Below are 20,506 nucleotides of genomic sequence, written 5' to 3'. Positions count from 1 at the left end.
AGAGCGGAGCGTGCACTGATCGGCCGGCCAATCGACGTGAGGTGGGAAAAAGCAACCTTGGTGTGAGCGCAAGGCCGCCAAGGAGTGCGCCCGCGGAAAGGAGTAGAACTCGTGTGAAGAGAAGATCCTTCTCAAACACGGTTTGCAAGCGAAAGAAAACCTCAAGACCCTCAAGACCCTCAAGAACCCAAGTTCCTCGTGGACTTGGAACCAAAGATCATAGTGCATGGTCGTCACCCGAAGCGGAATGGATACTTCGCATACAGGTGATGAGCATGAGAGAGGCGTCGAAGAATTTTCCCCGCCAAGAGATTTTTCCGACCCTCCCCCTCCGCCATCTACGCCACAAAGTGTACCAAACCTATGGAGGCAATGGTCAAGCAGATAATAGACATGATGGCCAAACAAGAAGAGACTCGCATTGCCTTGGAACGCAAACGCGACGAACGAAGAGAAAGAAAAGACCTAAGGAAAGAAGAAGCGGCAGCAAGACACGCGGTCTGGGAGGCCGAGTGTGAGGCTCAAAGAGAACTACGCACTCAAGAGTTGGTTCGACAAGTACTTGCCTCAAAGTCCGAACCAGTCAAAGATCGTGGGAGTTCCTCAAGTGGCGCAAATCACGATGCGGATTCCAACAACCCAGTCATAGAGAAGTTGACTTTCAGTAAGTATGATGGTAAGATGGATGCTACCGTTATTCATTTTTGGTTACATCAATTTAATGCTTATTTTGCGACAACTAAGAAGACAGGGAATAGCAAGGTATTGACGGCAGCTATATACCTTGCCGGTGATGCCATCAATTGGTACCACGCATGGCAAGAGGCACAGCTAGCCGCGCACCTAGAGGAAGCCGACGAACTCACGCCCCTGTCCTTCAGTTTGGCTGATTTCCAAGACAAGCTCAAGGCGCGGTTTATGTCACCTCAGTACCTCGCACGATTGAAGGACGATTGGTGCTCTCTCAGGCAAAATGGTATGCCGGTTATGTCTTTCTCTAATCAGGTTTTGCAGCTCGGCACTCAATTACACAAATCGGATTCGGAGCGCAAGGAGGCTTTTCTTTACAGATTGGACGAGTATATCAAGTATGATGTCGAGGTACTTGATTCAATCGATCTCATCAAGGCGGTAGCGATTGCTCTCGCACACGAGATGAAGCACAACAAGACTTCTCAAGGAACCCCTCAGAATTCTCAGAACACACAGAATGGTAAGAACGGTAAGAATGGTAAGAATGGTAATTCTTCTAGTCCTTCTTCCTCTAATTCCTCGCAAAAGAACTCTAACAATGAATCTAAGGGTAAAGCTAAAGCACCTACAAAACCTAAGCTAACCCCAGATGAAAAAGTTGCACAAGGAATTGTAGGAGGATACAGCATGGCTGAAGAACAAGTGATTTATGCTAAAGAAGGTCGATGTTTCAATGTCACGTCAAGAATCACATTAAGAAGGCTTGTCCTAAGACAGTCCCACCTAAAGAACAAAAGGCACCCACAGCAACCACAAGCACTATCACACACCAACCTGCATCTTCTCATGACTCTGACACACACATTGATGAGTCCCTCATGAAGTGTTATGGTCATGTAAAGGGTCAGCGTTTCATCGTATTGTTTGATCCAGACAGTATGCATGATGTGATTAGTCCCTCTCTTGTTAAGAGAACCCGCCTAGAGGTTAGTCAAGAATCTCCTCTCGAGGTTTCTGGCTTCGCTCCTGGTATGGACTCTCTCATCACGAAGGAGTGCCTTGATGTGATGTTTTCCGCTCAACAAGCTTCTTTCAGTAGGACATTTCTTGTGTCTCCTCTCTCAGGATGTGATATAATTTAGGGCATAAGATGGTTTCGTGAACTCGACCCTCTCATTGATTGGGAGGCTAACACTCTCACGTAACATGCCAAAACTGATTCCCCCCTCATCATTCGTGCTGAGGAGGGCTTGCATTCTTTGCCTATCATCTCTCATGTGCAGGTAAAGCGTGAATTACGACGAGGAGCACAAGCGGCATTCATCTATGCTGCCCCAGTTTCCCAGAGCATTCAGGCTCCAGCTAAGTATTCAGAGTTGTTTACAAAGTTTAAACATCTCTTTTTGGAGGATGATCCTCCACCTGGTCTCCCATACGAGCGACTGGAGGACCATCGCATCGAGCTTATGGAGGGGGTACAGCCTGTCAGTAAGGCTCCCTATCGATTGAACAAGACACAAGAGGAAGAGTTAGAGCGACAACTCACGGAGTTGGTGGCTAGAGGATTCATACGCCCTAGTGTAAGTCCTTTTGTTGCTTCTATTTTGTTTGTTCGCAAGAAGGATGGTTCGTCTCGTTTGTGTGTTGATTATAGGGCATTAAACAAAACCGTCAAGAACAAGTTTCCAATGCCTCGCATTGAGTATATCCTCGATAGGCTCAATGGGGCAAAGGTTTTCAGCAAGGTAGATCTCAAAAGTGGATACCATCAGGTACGGGTATTCAAAGGCGACATTTTCAAGACCACTTTTCGCACCGAGCGAGGGCAATGGGAGTATATTGTTATGCCTTTTGGATTGACAGGTGTCGTGGGTACATTCAATCATCTCATGGTAGGTCGTTTCGACGATATGGTCGGTGTATGTGTGTTCATCTTTTTAGATGATATTCTCAATTTTCCTGCATCGTGGGAACAACATAAAAGAGATGTCGAAAGGTACAATCCATTAGAATCAGTTAGAGGATTTTTCCAGTGCATTTAGCCTATTTTACCTATTTTTGACATTTCTCACTTATTAATTTAAGTGACTTTCCAACAAAAGTAGTTAGGGCAATTTGGGTAAGAAAATATATAAGCAAACCAAAGTTAGCACTAAATGGCAGATGAGCCAGGAGAACGGCAGGCCATTGGCGACAGGTCCTCCCCTTTCTCAGCAAGAACCACCAAGCAACCCCTTGCCTTGGCGTTTTTCCCATCCCTCAGCCTTAGCGTTTTTGTTGCATCATCGCCAGCCCTTGGCGTTTTCAGCATTTACCACACAGTTCTCCCCCCTTGCATCCAGCGTTTTCATCATCGCTATCAAGCTGCAGAATCCAGCGTTTTCAGCATCAGATCAGGCTGCGTTTTCAGCCTTGAGTCACATCAGGTCAGGCAGCGTTTTCAGCCCTAAACACAGCAGCAAATCAGCATTTTCATCAGGGTATTTTCAGCGTTTTTCAGCAGCCCCAAAACAGCCCGAAAATCAGCATTTCACTCACAACAGAAATCAGCAGTTATCGTTTTTGGACAGCAGTTAGAATCATGCCATTTTCAGCCCTATTGTCGTCATCGCCATCCCGGTTGTCGTCGTCGACATAGCCTAGATCTGCATCAGTTTTATGCATCATCATTGTACCCATTTGTGCAATCAATCGTAGACCACTCTCGCCAACGAGAGTGGGGCCTTCGGAAGAGGGTTTTACAACATCTCTGGTGTCGTATCTCTCTTCTCTCTATCTCTGAGTTTCATACACTTGCATGCACAGTGTCCACTCACTTTGTTCGTGATCATAGCACTCTCCATTAAGAACGGAAGGCTCTCCCTTCCATAAGAACTAAAAGGAACCTTGAGCAAATTATGGAACACTCATCTTGAGAAAGTACAACATTCATTCCGCTCCACCTTACAGATCGTGATCCTCGCACGATGGGCTTGTTTAGGAGAGGCTTGTTTGAAAACATGGGCACTACGCTCAAGTTTTCATCCTCATTTCGTTTACAAAATGACGGGCAGTCATTGTTGGTGTCCTTAAAAACTCGTACATGCAAGGCGCGTGCTTTTCTTCTTTGCTCTTATTCTGATTGAGAGAGACAGAGAGAGAGAGAGAGAGAGATCGTTGCCTCTTCTGCTAAATTTAGCCAGGTTGGGGGCGCCATGTTTTAAGTTGGTTTTTTTATAAGTGGGCAGCCGGTCACTTCTCAAAATAAGTGTAACCTGCTAAAAAACGCAGTAAAAACTAATGCTTACACAACACTCCCAGGCATCCCAGGATGAAAACTAATGCTTACACAACACTAAAAAACGCAGTAAAAACTAATGCTTACACAACACTCCCAGACATCCCAGGATGAAACCTCATGCATGCAAAAAACATCATGCGTTTAGTCAAAGCTTCTCAGAACTCATCTTTATTCATATGCTTACATCTTTACGTGTAATTCTTACCGGTTCGGATTTCCTCAAATACTTGATGTCACCCATCATATGACACATCAGAGATGTTTGTTCCCGATGCCTTTTATCAATTCTTGTAGATCTATAGATCCTAACTTAACAGTTCAAGTACACATATTTAAATATCCTAATTTTATTCAATAGAAATTACTCAAAAAATAAGAAAATAGTCAATTTTGCAACAAATGTCCCATTGCATGGAGGGTGCTCCTAAGGCACTCATAGATGTGATTGCTCCTCTCAAAACAATCCAAAATAGGGAATTTCAGCTTGGTGCATTTATTTGTAGGTTTAGGATTTTGCACCTGAACTACAAGAAGATAACACTAAGGAAGCTGCAGGGAAGCCTTGGGGTGGTTACACAGAAATTTGGGCACCTGCAAGTGACCAAAACAGGAAATTACAGCACGCTGAAATTTACTTACAGCTCACAGAAAAGCTTCTAAAATGCAAGGGCATCCATCCTAGACTTGTATTCTTGACCTATTGAGGTTTTGGCGCTGTTATGTTGCCGCAATTGGGTCGAAAACCTGCAATTCCAGCCCTTGACAGGTTTAGATAGCACAGTGGAGCATCATTGCTACAAGCTCTATACTTCATGTTTCTGATGAATAATTTCCGCTGCTTTACTTAGGTATACTTCCTCACAAGGATGACCCTTTTGAGATCTGCAAGAATTGGCGTAGACTTGTGAGGAGTCCAGCGAGGAGTTAGAGATTATTCGTGCGGACAATGGTGGAGAGTTTACCTCCAATGCTTTTGTACAATTTTGTGCTCACCATGGCATCAAGCGAGAGCTTGCTCCTCAATTAGTAGAGTGAGAAGCCATGCCAGATGTTATATAGGCGTTGTACGCCTCTCATAAAAACCTCCAAGAAGGACTCTCCCTCTAAGAGCTCTCTAGCATAGGAGCACTACCTAGAATTATCCATCCAATAGGAGTCCTTGCTTAAACAATCCCGACCTAGCCATTCACACATGGACAGACATGACCCAATCCTACATTGTGTTTAGCTACAAACCTCTGTGGCCGTCTAGGCCTCCTCAAATTCCATGTGGACTCCTGTCACGTGACACATCCAACCCTATGTGTCCGTGGACAAGCTACAACACGACAAGGGTTCAGTCAGTCCAGTCAGTCTAGATTTAGAAGTGTTCTAGCACTTTTGTGAGTCTGTTCGCAGACCGTGCATGCCCAGGCATTTAGTATAGATGCATATCCTCTGGTTGCACACAACATGATCATAAGCATTACCATCAGATTCCGATCAAATCCCATCAGTAGCATTTTTACAGTGCATTGACCTATTTTCCCTATTTTTGACATTTTTCACTTATTATTTTTTCAAGTGACTTTTGTTGGAAAGTAAGTAGAGCAATTTTGATAAGTTTGTATAAATAAAAACCTAGCACTAGCACTTTCTGGCAGAAGAGGCAGCAGGAGCACCTTGCTCAACAGGCAACTTCTCAGCAAGACCAACACCCGCAGTGCCCTAACGTTTTCAGCCATCTGAGGACTAGCGTTTTTGCATCAGATCAGCCCTGGCGTTTTGTGCACAGCAGATCAGCCCTGGCGTCATCACGACACAGCAAATCAGCCTAGCGTTTTGCATTTGCAGAACCACCGGCGACAGCAGGACCAAGATCAACCCTAGCATTTTTGGTTTGCAGCACAACCTCAGCGTTTTGCAGATTATCGCGACAGAATCAGCCATAGGACCAGCGTTTTCAGTTTTCAGCCTTTAGACATCGCAGATCAAGTCCTGAACCTCGCAGATCTCACCTTTCCGCAGCAGATCCTCGCCGCACGGTCAGATCCCGCAAGGTTTACAGTTCAGCCCGGAAAACGCAGATTTCAGCATCCGCGTTTTCAGCGCGTCGTCGTCGTACTGTCGTCATCGACATCGTCACCGACATAGAGTCAAAATTCAGCAGATAGAAGATTTGCAGATTTCAGCCCCTTACAGTTTCCAGATTTCAGCCCGTCTCGTCATCGTCCTCATTGTCGTCGACAAGTCCAAGCATTGAAGAGATTTGTGCAATCATAAGTAGACCGCTCTTGCCATAGAGAGTGGGGCCTTTGGAGGAGGGTTTTACAACGTCTCTGGTGTCGTATTCTCTTCTCTATCTCTCAGTCTCATGCACTTCCATTCACAGTGTCCATTCACTTTGTTTGTGTCCATTGCACTCTCTCATTAAGAACGGAAGTCTCTCCCTTCCATAAGAATAAAAGGAACCTTGAGAACAGTTCGGAGCACTCATCTCGAGCAAAGTTCAAACATTCATTCCGCTGCACCTTACATTGATATCAGAGCTTTGGCAGTGTTCTGTATCACTCAAGGAAAGAATCACAAGAACCACATACTTTTTTTTGCTTGTTGCGGTCACACGTAACCCAAGTCCTCTTGGGCGTGTCGATTCCTATTCGTGTTTTTGAAGAGTGACAGGAAACCCAAGAAAGAAGGGCTTGTCCGGCCTCCCCTTGTGCTTCTTTTCACTCATTGAGAGCGGACCGTGCACTTAGCGGCCGGGCAATCGACGTGAGGTGGGAAAAAGTAACCTTGGTGTGAGCGCAAGGCCGCCAAGGGGTGCGCCCGTGGAAAAGAGCAGAACTCATGTGAAGAGAAGATCCTTCTCTAACACAAATTGCAAGCGAAAGAAGAACCTCAAGACCCTCAAGAACCCAAGAACACAAGACCCACAAGAACCCAAGTTCCTCGTGAACTTAAGAACCCAAGACTTCAGTGGATGGTCATCACCCGAAGCGGAATGGATACTTCGCATGGAGGTGATGAGCATGAGAGAGGCGAAGAAGAATTTTCCCCACCAAAAGGTTTTTTCGACCATCCATCTTCCCCATCTAAGCCAAGGATTGCACTGTTAGGTACAGCGGAATGAATGTTTGCGCTTTGCTCAAGATGAGTGCTCTGAACTGTGCTCAAGGTTCCTTTTGTTCTTATGGAAGGTAGAGCCTTCCGTTCTTAATGAGAGAATGGTATGATCACAAACAAAGTGAATGGACACTGTGCGTGCAAGTGTATGAGACTGAGAGATAGAGAGAAAGAAGAGAGATACGACACCAGAGATGTTGTAAAACCCTCCTCGGAAGGCCCCACTCTCGTTGGTGAGAGTGGTCTACTTATGATTGCACAAATGGGTACAATGATGATGCATGGACTGATGCAACTCTTGGCTATGTCGACGGTGGTGACGGGAATGACGAAGTCGACCTAATGGCTGAAATCTGCAAGCTTATGTCTGCTGTCCAAAAACGCTATCTGCTGAAAATCTGGGGCTGTTTTGGTCTGCTGAAAAAACGCAGATTTGGCTGCTGTTTTTGGGGGCTGAAAAACGCTGATTGGTCTGCTGCGTATGGGCTGAAAACGTTGTGTATCTGATGCTGAAAACGCTTTGTGTCTGATGGTTCTTCTGGCGATAGGAAACGCTAGATGCAAAGGGAATGTGGCGGTCCAGAACCGGCTGAAAACGCCAATGCAATGCTGGCGATACTGCAACAAAACGCCAGGGGCTGATGGATGGAAAAACGCCAATGGCTGTGAGAGGGAAATTCGCCAAGGCTAGGGTGTTCTTAATGGTTCTTGCTGAGAAGGTGCCTGTTGAGCGTGGAGCTCCTGCCGCCTCTTCTACCATTTAGTGCTAACTTTGGTTTGCTTATATATTTTCTTATCCAAATTGCCCTACCTACTTTTGTTGGAAGGTCACTTAAATTAATAAGTGAAAAATGTCAAAAATAGGAAAAATATGCTAAAATCACTCGAAAATTTCCCTGACTGATTCCGATGGATTCTAATGGGAATGCTTATGATCATGTTGTGTGCAACCAGAGGATATGCATCTATACCAAGTGACTAGGCATGCACGGTCTACGAATAGACTCACAAAAAGTGTCAGATCACTTCTAATCTAGACTGACTAAACTGACAGAAACCCTGTTATGGTATAGCTTGTCCATGGACACATAGGGTTGGATGTGTCACGTGACATCCCCTCCTTTTCAAAGTGAGGTACTGGTACCGAACTGTATGGCGTCGAGGGAGATCGCCAATAGCATCCGGAATCCTGGAAGGGACTCTTCGCCGGCCCACTTTGATGTGTGGGTCGTGTGGTACTTGAACTTCATAAAGATCTGCAACACTTGCTTCTTTGAGCCGCGCCGAAAGCGACACAAAGTCTTCTGTGGCTCCTTCGATGCTTCAACTTCGTCTAGAGTCCTGCTTCTTGCTTTTCTTCAAGAATCTACATGGCTGAAAATTCCTGAAACCATTTCCAACACAAAACCATGAACATACCCATTCCATGTAAAGTGAGTGGAAAAAATCTTGTCTTTGTTAAAGACTGTGCATGCAAATGTAAATGAACCAATAGACGGAATGCCAAACCGTTCACCACATACACGCAAACAATGAGATCGAATCTTTCTCTTTTGATCTAGAGCAATCAACTTTGGCAATTCACAACGGAAATGCCCATGCTTGGGGTGCTCATACTTTCATGTGCTCGTTCTACGAATGTATCATGCTAAGGAAGAGACATGGAATGTGACTTCCTTACATGCATACTTTTCAGTTTTTCATGAGAAATCCGCATACATTCGTGCTCATCCATGAGAAAAACGTGCTCAACATACAATGTCATGCCTAGGAAAAGGGATCACATAAAGATGCTGACTAAAATACAGGAAACGATCACGAATAAAACACTCGAACAATGCGTACGTACTAATCATGCGAACACATAATACTTCCTGTGAGCGTTCTTTGGACCTAGGCTCGAGAGTCAAGATCAATCCTTCGTGATTGATCGAATCTCCAACAAGGTTAGCTTCGCTAGAAAAAGCATCAACTAACACATCATCCTTGTGAACAATCACATCTTCTTCATGCAACTCATCATGCTTGTGAGAAATCACATCTTGATCATGCAAATCATCATGCTTGTCTTTATCATCCAAATCATCATGCTGATCATTGTCAATCAAATCATCATGCTGCTCACAATCATGCAAATCCTGTGTGTCATGCTTTGGAGAAAAAGAGACTGAGAGAGTCTCCTTCTCATGAATCCGTTCAATCTTGTCCTGCATATTAGCAATAAGAGATGGAGAATGAACAATGTCCTCTCCATGAATGACAATGGGAGAATCACTTTTGGCATTGAGAGTGAAAGTGTTAGCCTTCCAATCAATGAGAGGGTTTACCATCACGAAACCATCGAATGCCCAAAATCATATCACATCCTGAGAGAGGAGAGACAACAAATCTTCTAGTGAAGGCACCTTTTTGAATTGCAAACAACACATCAAGGCACTCCTCCGTGATGAGAGCGTCCATACCGGGAACAAAGCCAAAGACCTCGATAGGAGTTCTCTGACTAACTTCTAGGCGGGTTCTCTCAACAAGAGAGGGACTGATCACATCATGCATACTACCTGGGTCAAACAATATGACAAAACGCTGCCCCGTCATATCACCATAACATTTAATGAGAGAATCATCAATGGGAGGGTCATGAGAAACTTGGGGCACACTCGTGTTATCATTAATTGCATGGACAGAGGAAGTGGGTTATGTGGATTCTTTAGATTCATTCGATTCAAGCTTAGGACATGTTCTTTTTATGTGACCCTTAATGTGACAATGAAAACAACGACCTTCCTTAGGATAAGTGCTTTGCTCTTCCGACGTGATGTATCCTCCTACTATTCCTTGTGCTATCTCTTCATACGGAGCAAGCTTAGGTTTAGCAATTGTGTTAAACTTACCCTTAGATTCATTGAAAGAATTCTTTTCTGAGAGACTGTTGGAAGATTGGTTAGAAGAGTTACCATTCTTACCGTTCTTACCATTCAAAGGGTTCTGAGAAGTCTGCGAGATTCCTTGAGAAGTCTTGTTTTCCTTGGGCTTTCCCTTGTTGTGCTTCATCTCGTGTGCGAGAGCAATCGCTACCGCCTTGTTGAGATCGATTGGATCAAGTACCTCGACATCATACATGATATACTCGTCCAATCCGTAAAGAAATGCCTCTTTGCGTTCATCATCCAACTTGCGTAATTGGGTACCTAGTTGCAAAACACAATTAGAAAAGGACATAACCAGCATACCATTTTGCTTGAGAGCGCGTCAATCGTCCTTCAATCGTGCGAGGTACTGAGGTGGCATAAACCGCGCCTTGAGCTTGTCGAGAAAATCAGCCCAATTGAAGGAAAGGGGCATGAGTTCGTCGGCTTCATCTAGGTGCGCGGCTAGCTATGCCTCTTGCCATACGTGATACCAATTGATGGCATCACCGGCAAGGTGCATAGCTGCCGTCAAAACCTTGCTATTTCATGTCTTCTTAGTTGTCGCAAAATAAGCATTAAATTGATGCAACCAAGAATGAATAACCGTAGCATCCATCTTACCATCAAAGTAAACTTCTCTGTGACTGGGTTGTTGGAATCCGCATCATGGCTTGCGCACTGGATAAACTCCCAGGATCTTTGTCTGGTTCGGACTTCGAGGCAAGTACTTGTCGAATCAATTCTTGAGTGCGTAGTTCTCATTGAGCCTCACGCTCGATCTCCAAGGCCACTCTTTGAGCTTCACGCTCGGCCTCCAAGGCAACTCTTTGAGCTGCACGCTCGACCTCCAAGGCCGCGCTTCGTGCTTCCGCTTCCTCCTTTCTTTGTTCTTTTCTTTCTTTTCGTTCGTCGTGCTCGCGTTCTAAAGCAAGGCGATTTGCTTCTTGTTGTGCCAACGCATTTCGATTAGCTTCTTGTTGTTGGGCCATCATGTTCATGCGAGTCTCTTCTTGTTTGGCCATCATGTCCATCATCTGCTTGACCATTGCCTCCATAGGGTATGGTACACTTGGTGGCGTAGATGGCGAAGGGGGAGGGTCGAAAAAATCTCCTAGTGGCAAAAATTCTTCGTCGCCTCTCTCATGCTCATCACCTGTATGCGAAGTATCCATTCCGCTTCGGGTGACGACCATGCACTATGATCTTTGGTTCTTAAGTCCACGAGGAACTTGGGTTCTTGAGGGTCTTGAGGCTTTTGGGGCTCTTGAGGTTCTTGAGGTTTTCTTTCGCTTGCAAACTGTGTTCTACTCGAGTTCTACTTCTTTCCGCGGGCGCACCCCTTGGCGGCCTTGCGCTCACACCAAGGTTGCTTTTTCCCACCTCACGTCGATTGGCCGGCCGCTAAGTGCACGGTCCGCTCTCAATGAGTGAAAAGAGACACAAGGGGAGGCTGGACAAGCCCTTCTTTCCTGGGATTCTTGTCACTCTTCAAAAACACGATTAGGAATCGACATGCCCAAGCGAACTTGGGTCCGTGCGACCGAAACAAGCAAAAAATAAAAATAAAAAAAAATCTTGTGATTCTTGTGGTTCTTTCCTTGAGTGATACAGAACACTTCCAAAGCTCCGATACCAATGTTAGGTGCAGCGGAATGAATGTTTGCGCTTTGCTCAAGATGAGTGCTCCGAACTGTGCTCAAGGTTCCTTTTGTTCTTATGGAAGGTAGAGCCTTCCGCTCTTAATGAGAGAATGGTATGATCACAAACAAAGTGAATGGACACTGTGCGTGCAAGTGTATGAGACTGAGAGATAAAGAGAGAGAGAAGAGAGATACGACACCAGAGACGTTGTAAAACCCTCCTCCGAAGGCCCCACTCTCGCCGACGAGAGTGGTCTACTTATGATTGCACAAATGGGTATAATGATGATGCATGGACTGATGCAACTCTAGGCTATGTCGACGGTGGTGACGGGAATGACGAAGTCGACCTAATGGCTGAAATCTGCAAGCTTCTGTCTGCTGTCCAAAAACGCTATCTGCTGAAAATCTGGGGCTGTTTTGGTCTGCTGAAAAAACGCAGATTTGCTGCTGTTTTTGGGGGCTGAAAAACACTGATTGGTCTGCTGCGTATGGACTGAAAACGCTGTGTATCTGATGCTGAAAACGTTGTGTATCTAATGGTTCTGCTGGCAATAGGAAACGCTAGATGCAAAGGGAATGTGGCGGTCCAGAACCGGCTGAAAACGCCAATGCAATGCTAGCGATACTGCAATAAAACGCCAAGGGCTGATGGATGGAAAAACGCCAATGGCTGTGAGAGGGAAATTCGCCAAGGCTAGGGTGTTCTTGATGGTTCTTGCTGAGAAGGTTCCTGTTGAGCGTGGAGCTCCTGCTACCTCTTCTGCCATTTAGTGCTAACTTTGGTTTGCTTATATATTTTCTTACCCAAATTGCCCTACCTACTTTTGTTGGGAAGTCACTTAAATTAATAAGTGAAAAATGTCAAAAATAGGGAAAATAGGCTAAAATCACTGAAAAATTCCCCTGACTGATTCCGATGGATTCTCATGGGAATGCTTATGATCATGCTATGTGCAACCAGAGGATATGCATCTATACCAAGTGACTGGGCATGCACGGTCTACGAATAGACTCACAAAAAGTGCCAGATCACTTCTAATCTAGACTGACTGGACTGACAGAAACCCTGTTATGGTATAGCTTGTCCACGGACACATAGGGTTGGATGTGTCACATGACATGCACTAACTCCTATGGAGGAGTTGGAGAAGATGTTTATGGACAGCAAGTTAGAACGCGAAGCAAGGAAGTTAGAACACTAAGAAAGAAAAGCAGAAAGAAAGGCCTACGAAGAACGAAGGGCAGCCATAGATCGTGAATACGAAGAAGGAATGGTAGCCATAAGGCGTGAAGCACGATTGGAAGCCAAAGAAAGACAAGCTGAATTTGATCGCGAGAACAAAGCAAGAAAAGAGAAGAGCAACCAACACATGAGAGAGTTCTTGCGACTCTTTTCAATTGTGCCGGCGCAGTTTGAACAGAATCAGGAGAAGGAGACTCTCTCGGTCTCGTCTTCTCCAAAGCATGATACACAGGATTTGCATGATGATAAGCATGATGATTTGGATGATAATGATGAGCATGATGATTTGCATGATCAAGATGTGATTTCTCACAAGCATGATGATTTGCATGATCAAGATGTGATTTCTCACAAGCATGATGAGTTGCATGAAGATGACGTGATTGTTTACAAAGATGATGTGTTAGTTGATACTTTCTCTAGTGAAGCTAACCTCATTGCAGATTCGATCAATCACGAAGAACCGATCTTGGCTCTCGAGCTTAGGACCAAAGAACCCCCTCAAGAAGAACCGATCTTGGCTCTCGAGCCTAGGAACAAAGAACACCTTCAGGAAGAACCGATCTTGGCTCTCGGGCCTAGGTCCAAAGAACCCTCACAGGAAGTATTATGTGTTCGCATGATTAGTACGCCGCATTGTACGAGTGTTTCATTTGTGATCGTTTCCTGTATTTTCGTCAGCGTCTTTATGTGATCCCTTTTCCTAGGCATGACATATTGTACATTGAGCACGTTTTGCTCATGAATGAGCACGAATGTATGCGGATTGTCCATGAAAAGCTGAAAAGTATGTATGTACGGAAGTCACATTCCATGTCTCTTCCTTGGCACGACACAGTTGTAGAAAGAGCACATGAAAGTATGAGCACCAAGCATGGGCATTTCCGCTTTGAATTGCCACAATTGATTACTTTAGATCAGAAGAGAAAGATTCGATCTCATTGTTTGTGTGTGTGTGGTGAACGGTTTGGCACTTCGTCTCTTTGTTCATCTACATTGCATGCACAGTCTTTTAGGAAGATAAGATTTTTTCCACTCACTTTACATGGAATAGGTTTGTTCATGGTTTTGTGTTGGAAATGGTTTCAGGAATTTTCAGCCATGGAGATTCTTGAAGAAGAAAGAAGCATGACTCTCGACGAAGTTGAAGCATTGAAGGAGCCACAGAAGACTGTCGTTTTCGGCGCGGCCCAAAGAAGCAAGCGTTGCAGACCTTTATGAAGTTCAAGTACTGCACAACCCACACATCAGAGTGGACCAACGAAGAGTCCTTTCCAAGATTCCGGATGTTTTTGGCGATCTCCCTCGACGCCATACAGCTCGGTACCACTACCTCACTTTGAAAAGGAGGGGATGTCACGTGACACATCCAACCCTATGTGTCCGTGGACAAGCTACAGCACGACAAGGGTTCAGTCAGTCCAGTCAGTCTAGATTTAGAAGTCGGTCTAGATTTAGAAGTGTTCTAGCACTTTTGTGAGTCTGTTCGCAGACCGTGCATGCCCAGGCACTTAGTATAGATGCATATCCTCTAGTTGCACACAGCATGATCATAAGCATTACCATCAGATTCCAGTCAAATCCCATCAGTAGCATTTTTACAGTGCATTGACCTATTTTCCCTATTTTTGACATTTTTCACTTATTATTTTTAAGTGACTTTTGTTGGAAAGTAGGTAGGGCAATTTTGCTAAGTTTGTATAGATAAAAACCTAGCGCTAGCACTTTCTGGCAGAAGAGGCAGCAGGAGTACCTTGCTCAACAGGTAACTTCTCAGCAAGACCAACACCCGCAGTAGCCCTAGCGTTTTCAGCCATCTGAGGACCTAGCGTTTTTGCATCAAATCAGCGCTCGCGTTTTGTGCTCAGCAGATCAGCCCTGGCATCATCACGACACAGCAGATCAGCCTAGCGTTTTGCATTTGCAGAACCACCGACGACAGCAGGACCAAGATCAGCCCTAGCGTTTTTGGTTTGCAGCACAACCTCAACGTTTTTGCAGATAATCGCGACAGAATCAGCCATAGGACCAGCGTTTTCAATTTTCAGCCTTTAGACACCGCAGATCAAGTCCCGAACCTCGCAGATCTCACCGTCCCGCAACAGATCCTCGCCGCACGGTCAGATCCCACAAGGTTTACAGTTTCAGCCCGGAAAACGCAGATTTCAGCATCTGCGTTTTCAGCGCGTCGTCATCGTACCATCGTCATCGATATCATCACCGACATAGAGTCAGAATTCAGCAGATAGAAGATTTGCAAATTTCAGCCCCTTAGAGTTTCCAGATTTCAGCCCGTCTCGTCGTCGTCCTCATCGTCGTCGACATCGTCGGCAAGTCCAAGCATTGTAGAGATTTGTGCAATCATAAGTAGACCGCTCTCGCCGTAGAGAGGGGGGCCTTCGGAGGAGGGTTTTACAACGTCTCTGGTGTCGTATTCTCTTCTCTATCTCTCAGTCTCATGCACTTCCATTCACAGTGTCCATTCACTTTGTTTGTGTCCATTGCACTCTCTCATTAAGAACGGAAGGCTCTCCCTTCCATAAGAATAAAAGAAACCTTGAGCACAGTTCGGAGCACTCATCTTGAGCAAAGTTCAAACATTCATTCTGCTGCACCTTACAACTCCACACCCGAGCTCTGCATACATAGCACGCTCTACACACCTATCCGTGCATGCCATACGTGCTCCATGGTCCCGATGCTATAGATGACATGACATTGCCTCCCTCAAGCCTACAATGTGTTGGGTTACACACCTCTCTGGCCATCTAGGACTCCTTAAATCCCATGCGGACTCCGTCCTCGAGCTTTGCATACACAGTGTGCTCTATGCACCTCTCCGTGCATGCCATACATGGTTCATGGTCCTAATGCTATAGATGGCGTGACATCTGAATATGGTGTCACAGTAGGTGTTTGCTACCTCCTCAAAGATATTAAAAAGTTTTCCCCATGATTGACACTCTCTTCCATAGAAGCTTGGCTCTCAGAACCTCTCACTGATCCTAGATTTCCTAGCACTCTACCTGACCTGAGGTTCATAAAGATTTCAATTCACAATCTGAATTCTATCTCGCTCGAGTGCTTACCAAGATCTTGATTATTTGCAACAGTTTCAGGCTTCAGCTCCAATCTGCTCTTGGGTACTCCCGTCTCCAACAACGCATGATGGGTACATTGATCTGAAATTGCTTTATTTACACTCAAGGAACATGCTCAACTGAACACCTTCCCAAAAAAAAATTGTTCGATAATCAATACAGTATCAGCTTCACCTAGTTTTTCTTTGAGGCGATTGATGTGAAACACTGGATGTTGACTGACATCTGAGAGAAGAGCTAACTTGAAGGTAATTGAACCTATTCTTTATGTGATTAAGCAAGGGGCAAAATCTTGTTAAGAACTTAAGCTTATAATGCTCCTATTCACATAGTTGGATATCGTTTCTTTTTAAGCCCTTGTCCAGCTTCAAGAGTCCATGGGGACCTCTTTTGATTAGCATAAGTGATAACCCGAACAAGAGTTGTCCTTACACTATCTTTGGCCAATTCAAGAATTTCTTGCATGGCGTACAAGAAATCGCGATTATAGGCAACTCTTATTGTGGAAGGAACCTTTCCAATTAGGTTGTCGATGGGAGACATATGCTCTCAGCATATCCTCTACTACCTGATTCATCCGTTCCGTTTGTCTGTCAAACTCAAGGTGATCAAAGGATGTCCAAAAGTGAGAAAATAGAGCTCACCAAAATCATCCAATGAACTCAATGTCTCAATCACATACAATACCCTCTGACAATCCATAAAGCTTACTAAGTTGATCAACAACTAAAATTGCCAACCCATAGGCTTCTCAGTCTCAGTGTCCATTTGGTTCATATAGACTTTTCATTTTCGTGAGTCTGTCAAGCATGAGTCACGACCCAAATGGCATCATTGCCACGCCTAATATTTGGCAAACTAAAGATAAAATCCATATATCCCCCAAGAAAAAGCTTACAAAATGAAACTACATCAGAGGGGTAAACCAGACATCCAACTGACAACAAGATAATTCTTGTTTTTCAGCCTGATCAGATACAAGAGGCAAAAATTCTCCTCACATGGTATCATCAACACGATAGGAGGAATCTCATCTCTACTAAAGTTATCGAGGGTGTAGACGGTGTGGATGTCATCGGGTGCATGCAGAAATCTCTCTCTTCATACCAAAATGCTGACCAATGACATCTATGTCTTGGAACGTAGCATGCAAACAGTGAAACAAAGACTATCATTAAGCCCCCCCCCCCTCTCTCTCTCTCTCTCTCTCTCTCTCTCTCTCTCTCTCTCTCTCTCTCTCTCTCTCTCTGAGAAAGAATACTTTGGTGTGATACTCCACGAAGAGTCCAGCCATCCTAAAGGATGGTGAGTTCTGCATTAGGGCCGAACTCCACAGGTTCCCCACCAGGGTGTGTAGCCTCTAAGAAGAGCACTTGTGCTGATGGGTTCCACACACACCCCCCCCCCCCCCCCCCCCCCCCCCCCCCCCCCCCTCTCTCTCTCTCTCTCTCTCTCTCTCTCTCTCTCTCTCTCTCTCTCTCTCTCTCTCTTTGAGAAAGAATACTTTGGTGTGATACTCCACGAAGAGTCCAGCCATCCTCAAGGATGGTGAGTTCTGCATTAGGGCCGAACTCCACAGGTTCCCCACCAGGGTGTGTGGCCTCTAAGAAGAGCACTTGTGCTGATGGGTTGTGGAGCCTTGCATTGATGCGATCAACAGCAAATCCTGCAGTTGTACCTGCTGCAAATCGATAAGCCTTTCCATCCGGCCCTTGCACCTCCACCACCTGTGTGCATCCACGAATTAGAGACTTCCCAATCAGCAACGCTCGCACAGACAAAGCTTACTTGCATCATTCGAAGAGTCGGCAGATTCCAATTCTCAAGATTCTCTTTTTTTAGTCGTCACCTTTTATAAACATGCCTGCAAGTCAGCATTGAGATACACTTCGGCTTCATTGGAGCTTCTCGTTTTTGGCCATGGGTGGCAAGTCAAAGTATGCATTTGTGGTAGCTTGAAATTCTTCATGCCTCGCATAAAGTTGGCATAGATTGTGTGTGTGCGTCTCTTAGGGTGCGCACATGCACTGCCGCGGCGTCAAAAAAGGGCGAAAATCATGCTTGGCCCACTGCCAATAGTGCACGCACCTGTCCACTAGAATCGCAGATCCACCGGCAGCTGATCGTCGTCATCGGGACGGACTACCCCTGGTTCTAACGGTCAATGCCGGTGAAGCACTGATTGCTTGGTGGGAGGGTCCTTCATTGGTTTGCACTTTTCTCTTTGCAAGGTTGTTAACACACATTGCCTAGAAATGATACCCATGTTAAATTTAGTACACGTGAGCCTTAAATGATCTACATCTACAAATTGTGGATCATTAGCATCGTGTCTACCCTCCTAAACAAGAGCATTGAGACATCTATCTGAATGCACTTGATTGTCTAGAGAGATAAGTTGTTACTCGATCTTTTTGGCTTAGAATGTGAGTAATATGATTTAAAAATCTTGATAAGAAATCTATCCACATCATTTGTTTCCCAAATAATATTAGCCATGACATATATGGTGCTCTAATTTCCATTTGTATGATGAATTAAGTACCTACCAAGTAGTCCTTCCAAGAATCTAGAGTGTGCAAACTAAGTAGCTCCTTCTTGTAAATGCTTAGATTATTGTCCTATAGATGTAACTAGTGGCTCTCATATACTATAGCCTGCCCCTCCTACAAAACCATTGTCCCTAAGCAAGCACCACAAAATCTCAATGGAGCTTCTAGTTTTGGCAATGGGTGAAATAGACTGCTTGCTTAGGATAGACTTTTGCTTTTCTCGATCTTTGGGGGTAGTATGTCTTTCTTCATCAGGAATCATTCACATTGCACTTGTAGTAGCTTGAATTTCTCCATGCTTCACATAAAGAGGAGCATGGAATGCATGTGTACCTTTTCTCTTTGACGGGTTGTTTAACACATAGGCTAGAAAATGTATCCATATTTGAGCATATATGGAGCTTGAGTCATCACCTACAAATATTACTTTGCACCTTTAGACGTGAGGCGTGGCTCACATATAGTATAGCATGCCACTCTTAGAGAGGATTGCCCCTAAGCAAGCACCATAATATCTCAATGGAGCTTCTAGTTTGCAGAATACACTTCCCTCTTTGGATGTAAATCCCAATTTATTCCTTGACCATATTTAACATTTCAGATAACAAGCGTAGTATGTCTTTCTTCATCAATGGACACAGTCAAAGTATGTCATATTGCATTTGTAGTAGCTTGAATTCCTCAATGCCTTGCACAAGGCCTCACATAGCATGGAATGCATGTGTACCTCTCTTTTTGACGGGTTGTTTAACACATAGCTTAGAAAAGATATCCATAATTGAGCCATCTCATTTGTTAGCCAAATAGCTTGATCTATGTTGTGAAGTCCTTATTACTTTGATGATCCACAATCCATATTCTACATGGGGTACCTAGCAAGTAAGGGTTCCAAGAATCTAGAGTGTTGTAGATTGGCAAGTAGCCCCTTCTTGTAAATTTTGAGAGTATCATTCTTTTGATGCATGTGGTGGTTCCCATATACTATAGCATGCCCATAAGCAAGCACCACATGCATAACAATGGACCTCAACACGCTTAGATTGAGTGGTGGCTCTCTTAGGATAAAGGGACCAATTACAGGACAGGTACCTTTTTAAGGAATGTCCCTACCCCTGTTTATAATTAACGTGTTGCATGAGAAAGCGAACGACCTCCTAGAGAAAGTGGTTCTCTCAATCATCTCTAGCGCCATCATAGCCATTGGCGGATCTTGAGATCAAACCCCATCGTTGAATCATCTTTCTTTGGGCACACAATTCTATTAAACTTCATCTTGAAACAGTGTCATGCAAGTGACAAAATCTCCATAGTAGGCCTTCACGCTTCTTTTGCATGTCTCCCACCTCTTCAACTCTCAATTGGTCTATTCCAAGCTTTGAAGAACAATTCATAGCATCCGGCAGAGTGTCCCCTATTTGACTATCTTTAATATGGATAATTTACTCTATACAGTTTTTCATTAAGCTTCATGAACAACTTATTCTCATTATCGATTCATGGTATTTCACCTCACCTTTACTCTTGACTTATACCTAGTGAAGATGAAGAGTGTGGACCTCTTCATATAGACTAATGTCTTTGAAAGTAGCCATCTCTAATCCAACAATGGTTTTCTTTGACTTGATTATGGTAAAAAGGTACCCAAACCACCTCAAAACTCATATAAATACCCCATCTCTCTAGCCATTAAAGTAGAGGAAGACATTTGTGAAGAAAACTCAAACAGACACGTAGGGTATCAGTAGGCACTAAGGAGATCTTCATGTAGCCTATGTTGGCATCTTGATCTTTTAATTTAACACTAGTCTTGTAATGGGCCATAAAAGTGGCTCATGCCCTTTACAATATGAGAACTTAGCATCATACTCCTGAAGAATCTCAGTCCACATGGCCTTTCGACCCTTCAATATGATTGTTGTGTAAACCATTTTATGCTTTCATGGTCAAACACAATTTCAAACTGCTCCCCATTAAAATAAT

General features: G+C 44.5%; 1 protein-coding gene across 1 annotated transcript in view; it reads right to left on the bottom strand.

Moving 5' to 3' along the window:
* LOC147431121 (maltase-glucoamylase, intestinal protein) overlaps positions 1 to 17,892 on the bottom strand; it is a 31,775-nt gene extending 13,883 nt beyond the window's left edge. The window contains exons 1-2 of the mRNA XM_086493775.1: positions 17,763 to 17,892; positions 17,479 to 17,701 (exon numbers count right to left, since the gene is read on the bottom strand). Of these exons, the coding sequence (XP_086349901.1) occupies positions 17,479 to 17,701; positions 17,763 to 17,771 (232 nt within the window). The 5' untranslated portion in view covers positions 17,772 to 17,892. The remainder of the gene's footprint in view (positions 1 to 17,478; positions 17,702 to 17,762) is intronic.
* Between the last annotated feature and the right edge of the window lie 2,614 nt (positions 17,893 to 20,506).

The sequence above is a fragment of the Adiantum capillus-veneris genome, chromosome 21, assembly GCF_014529385.1.
Source record: "Adiantum capillus-veneris isolate H3 chromosome 21, ASM1452938v2, whole genome shotgun sequence".
In the NCBI taxonomy this organism is placed as follows: domain Eukaryota; kingdom Viridiplantae; phylum Streptophyta; class Polypodiopsida; order Polypodiales; family Pteridaceae; genus Adiantum; species Adiantum capillus-veneris.
The sequence above is the reverse complement of the archived record's forward strand: the minus strand, read 5'-3'. Positions and strand labels throughout refer to the sequence as shown.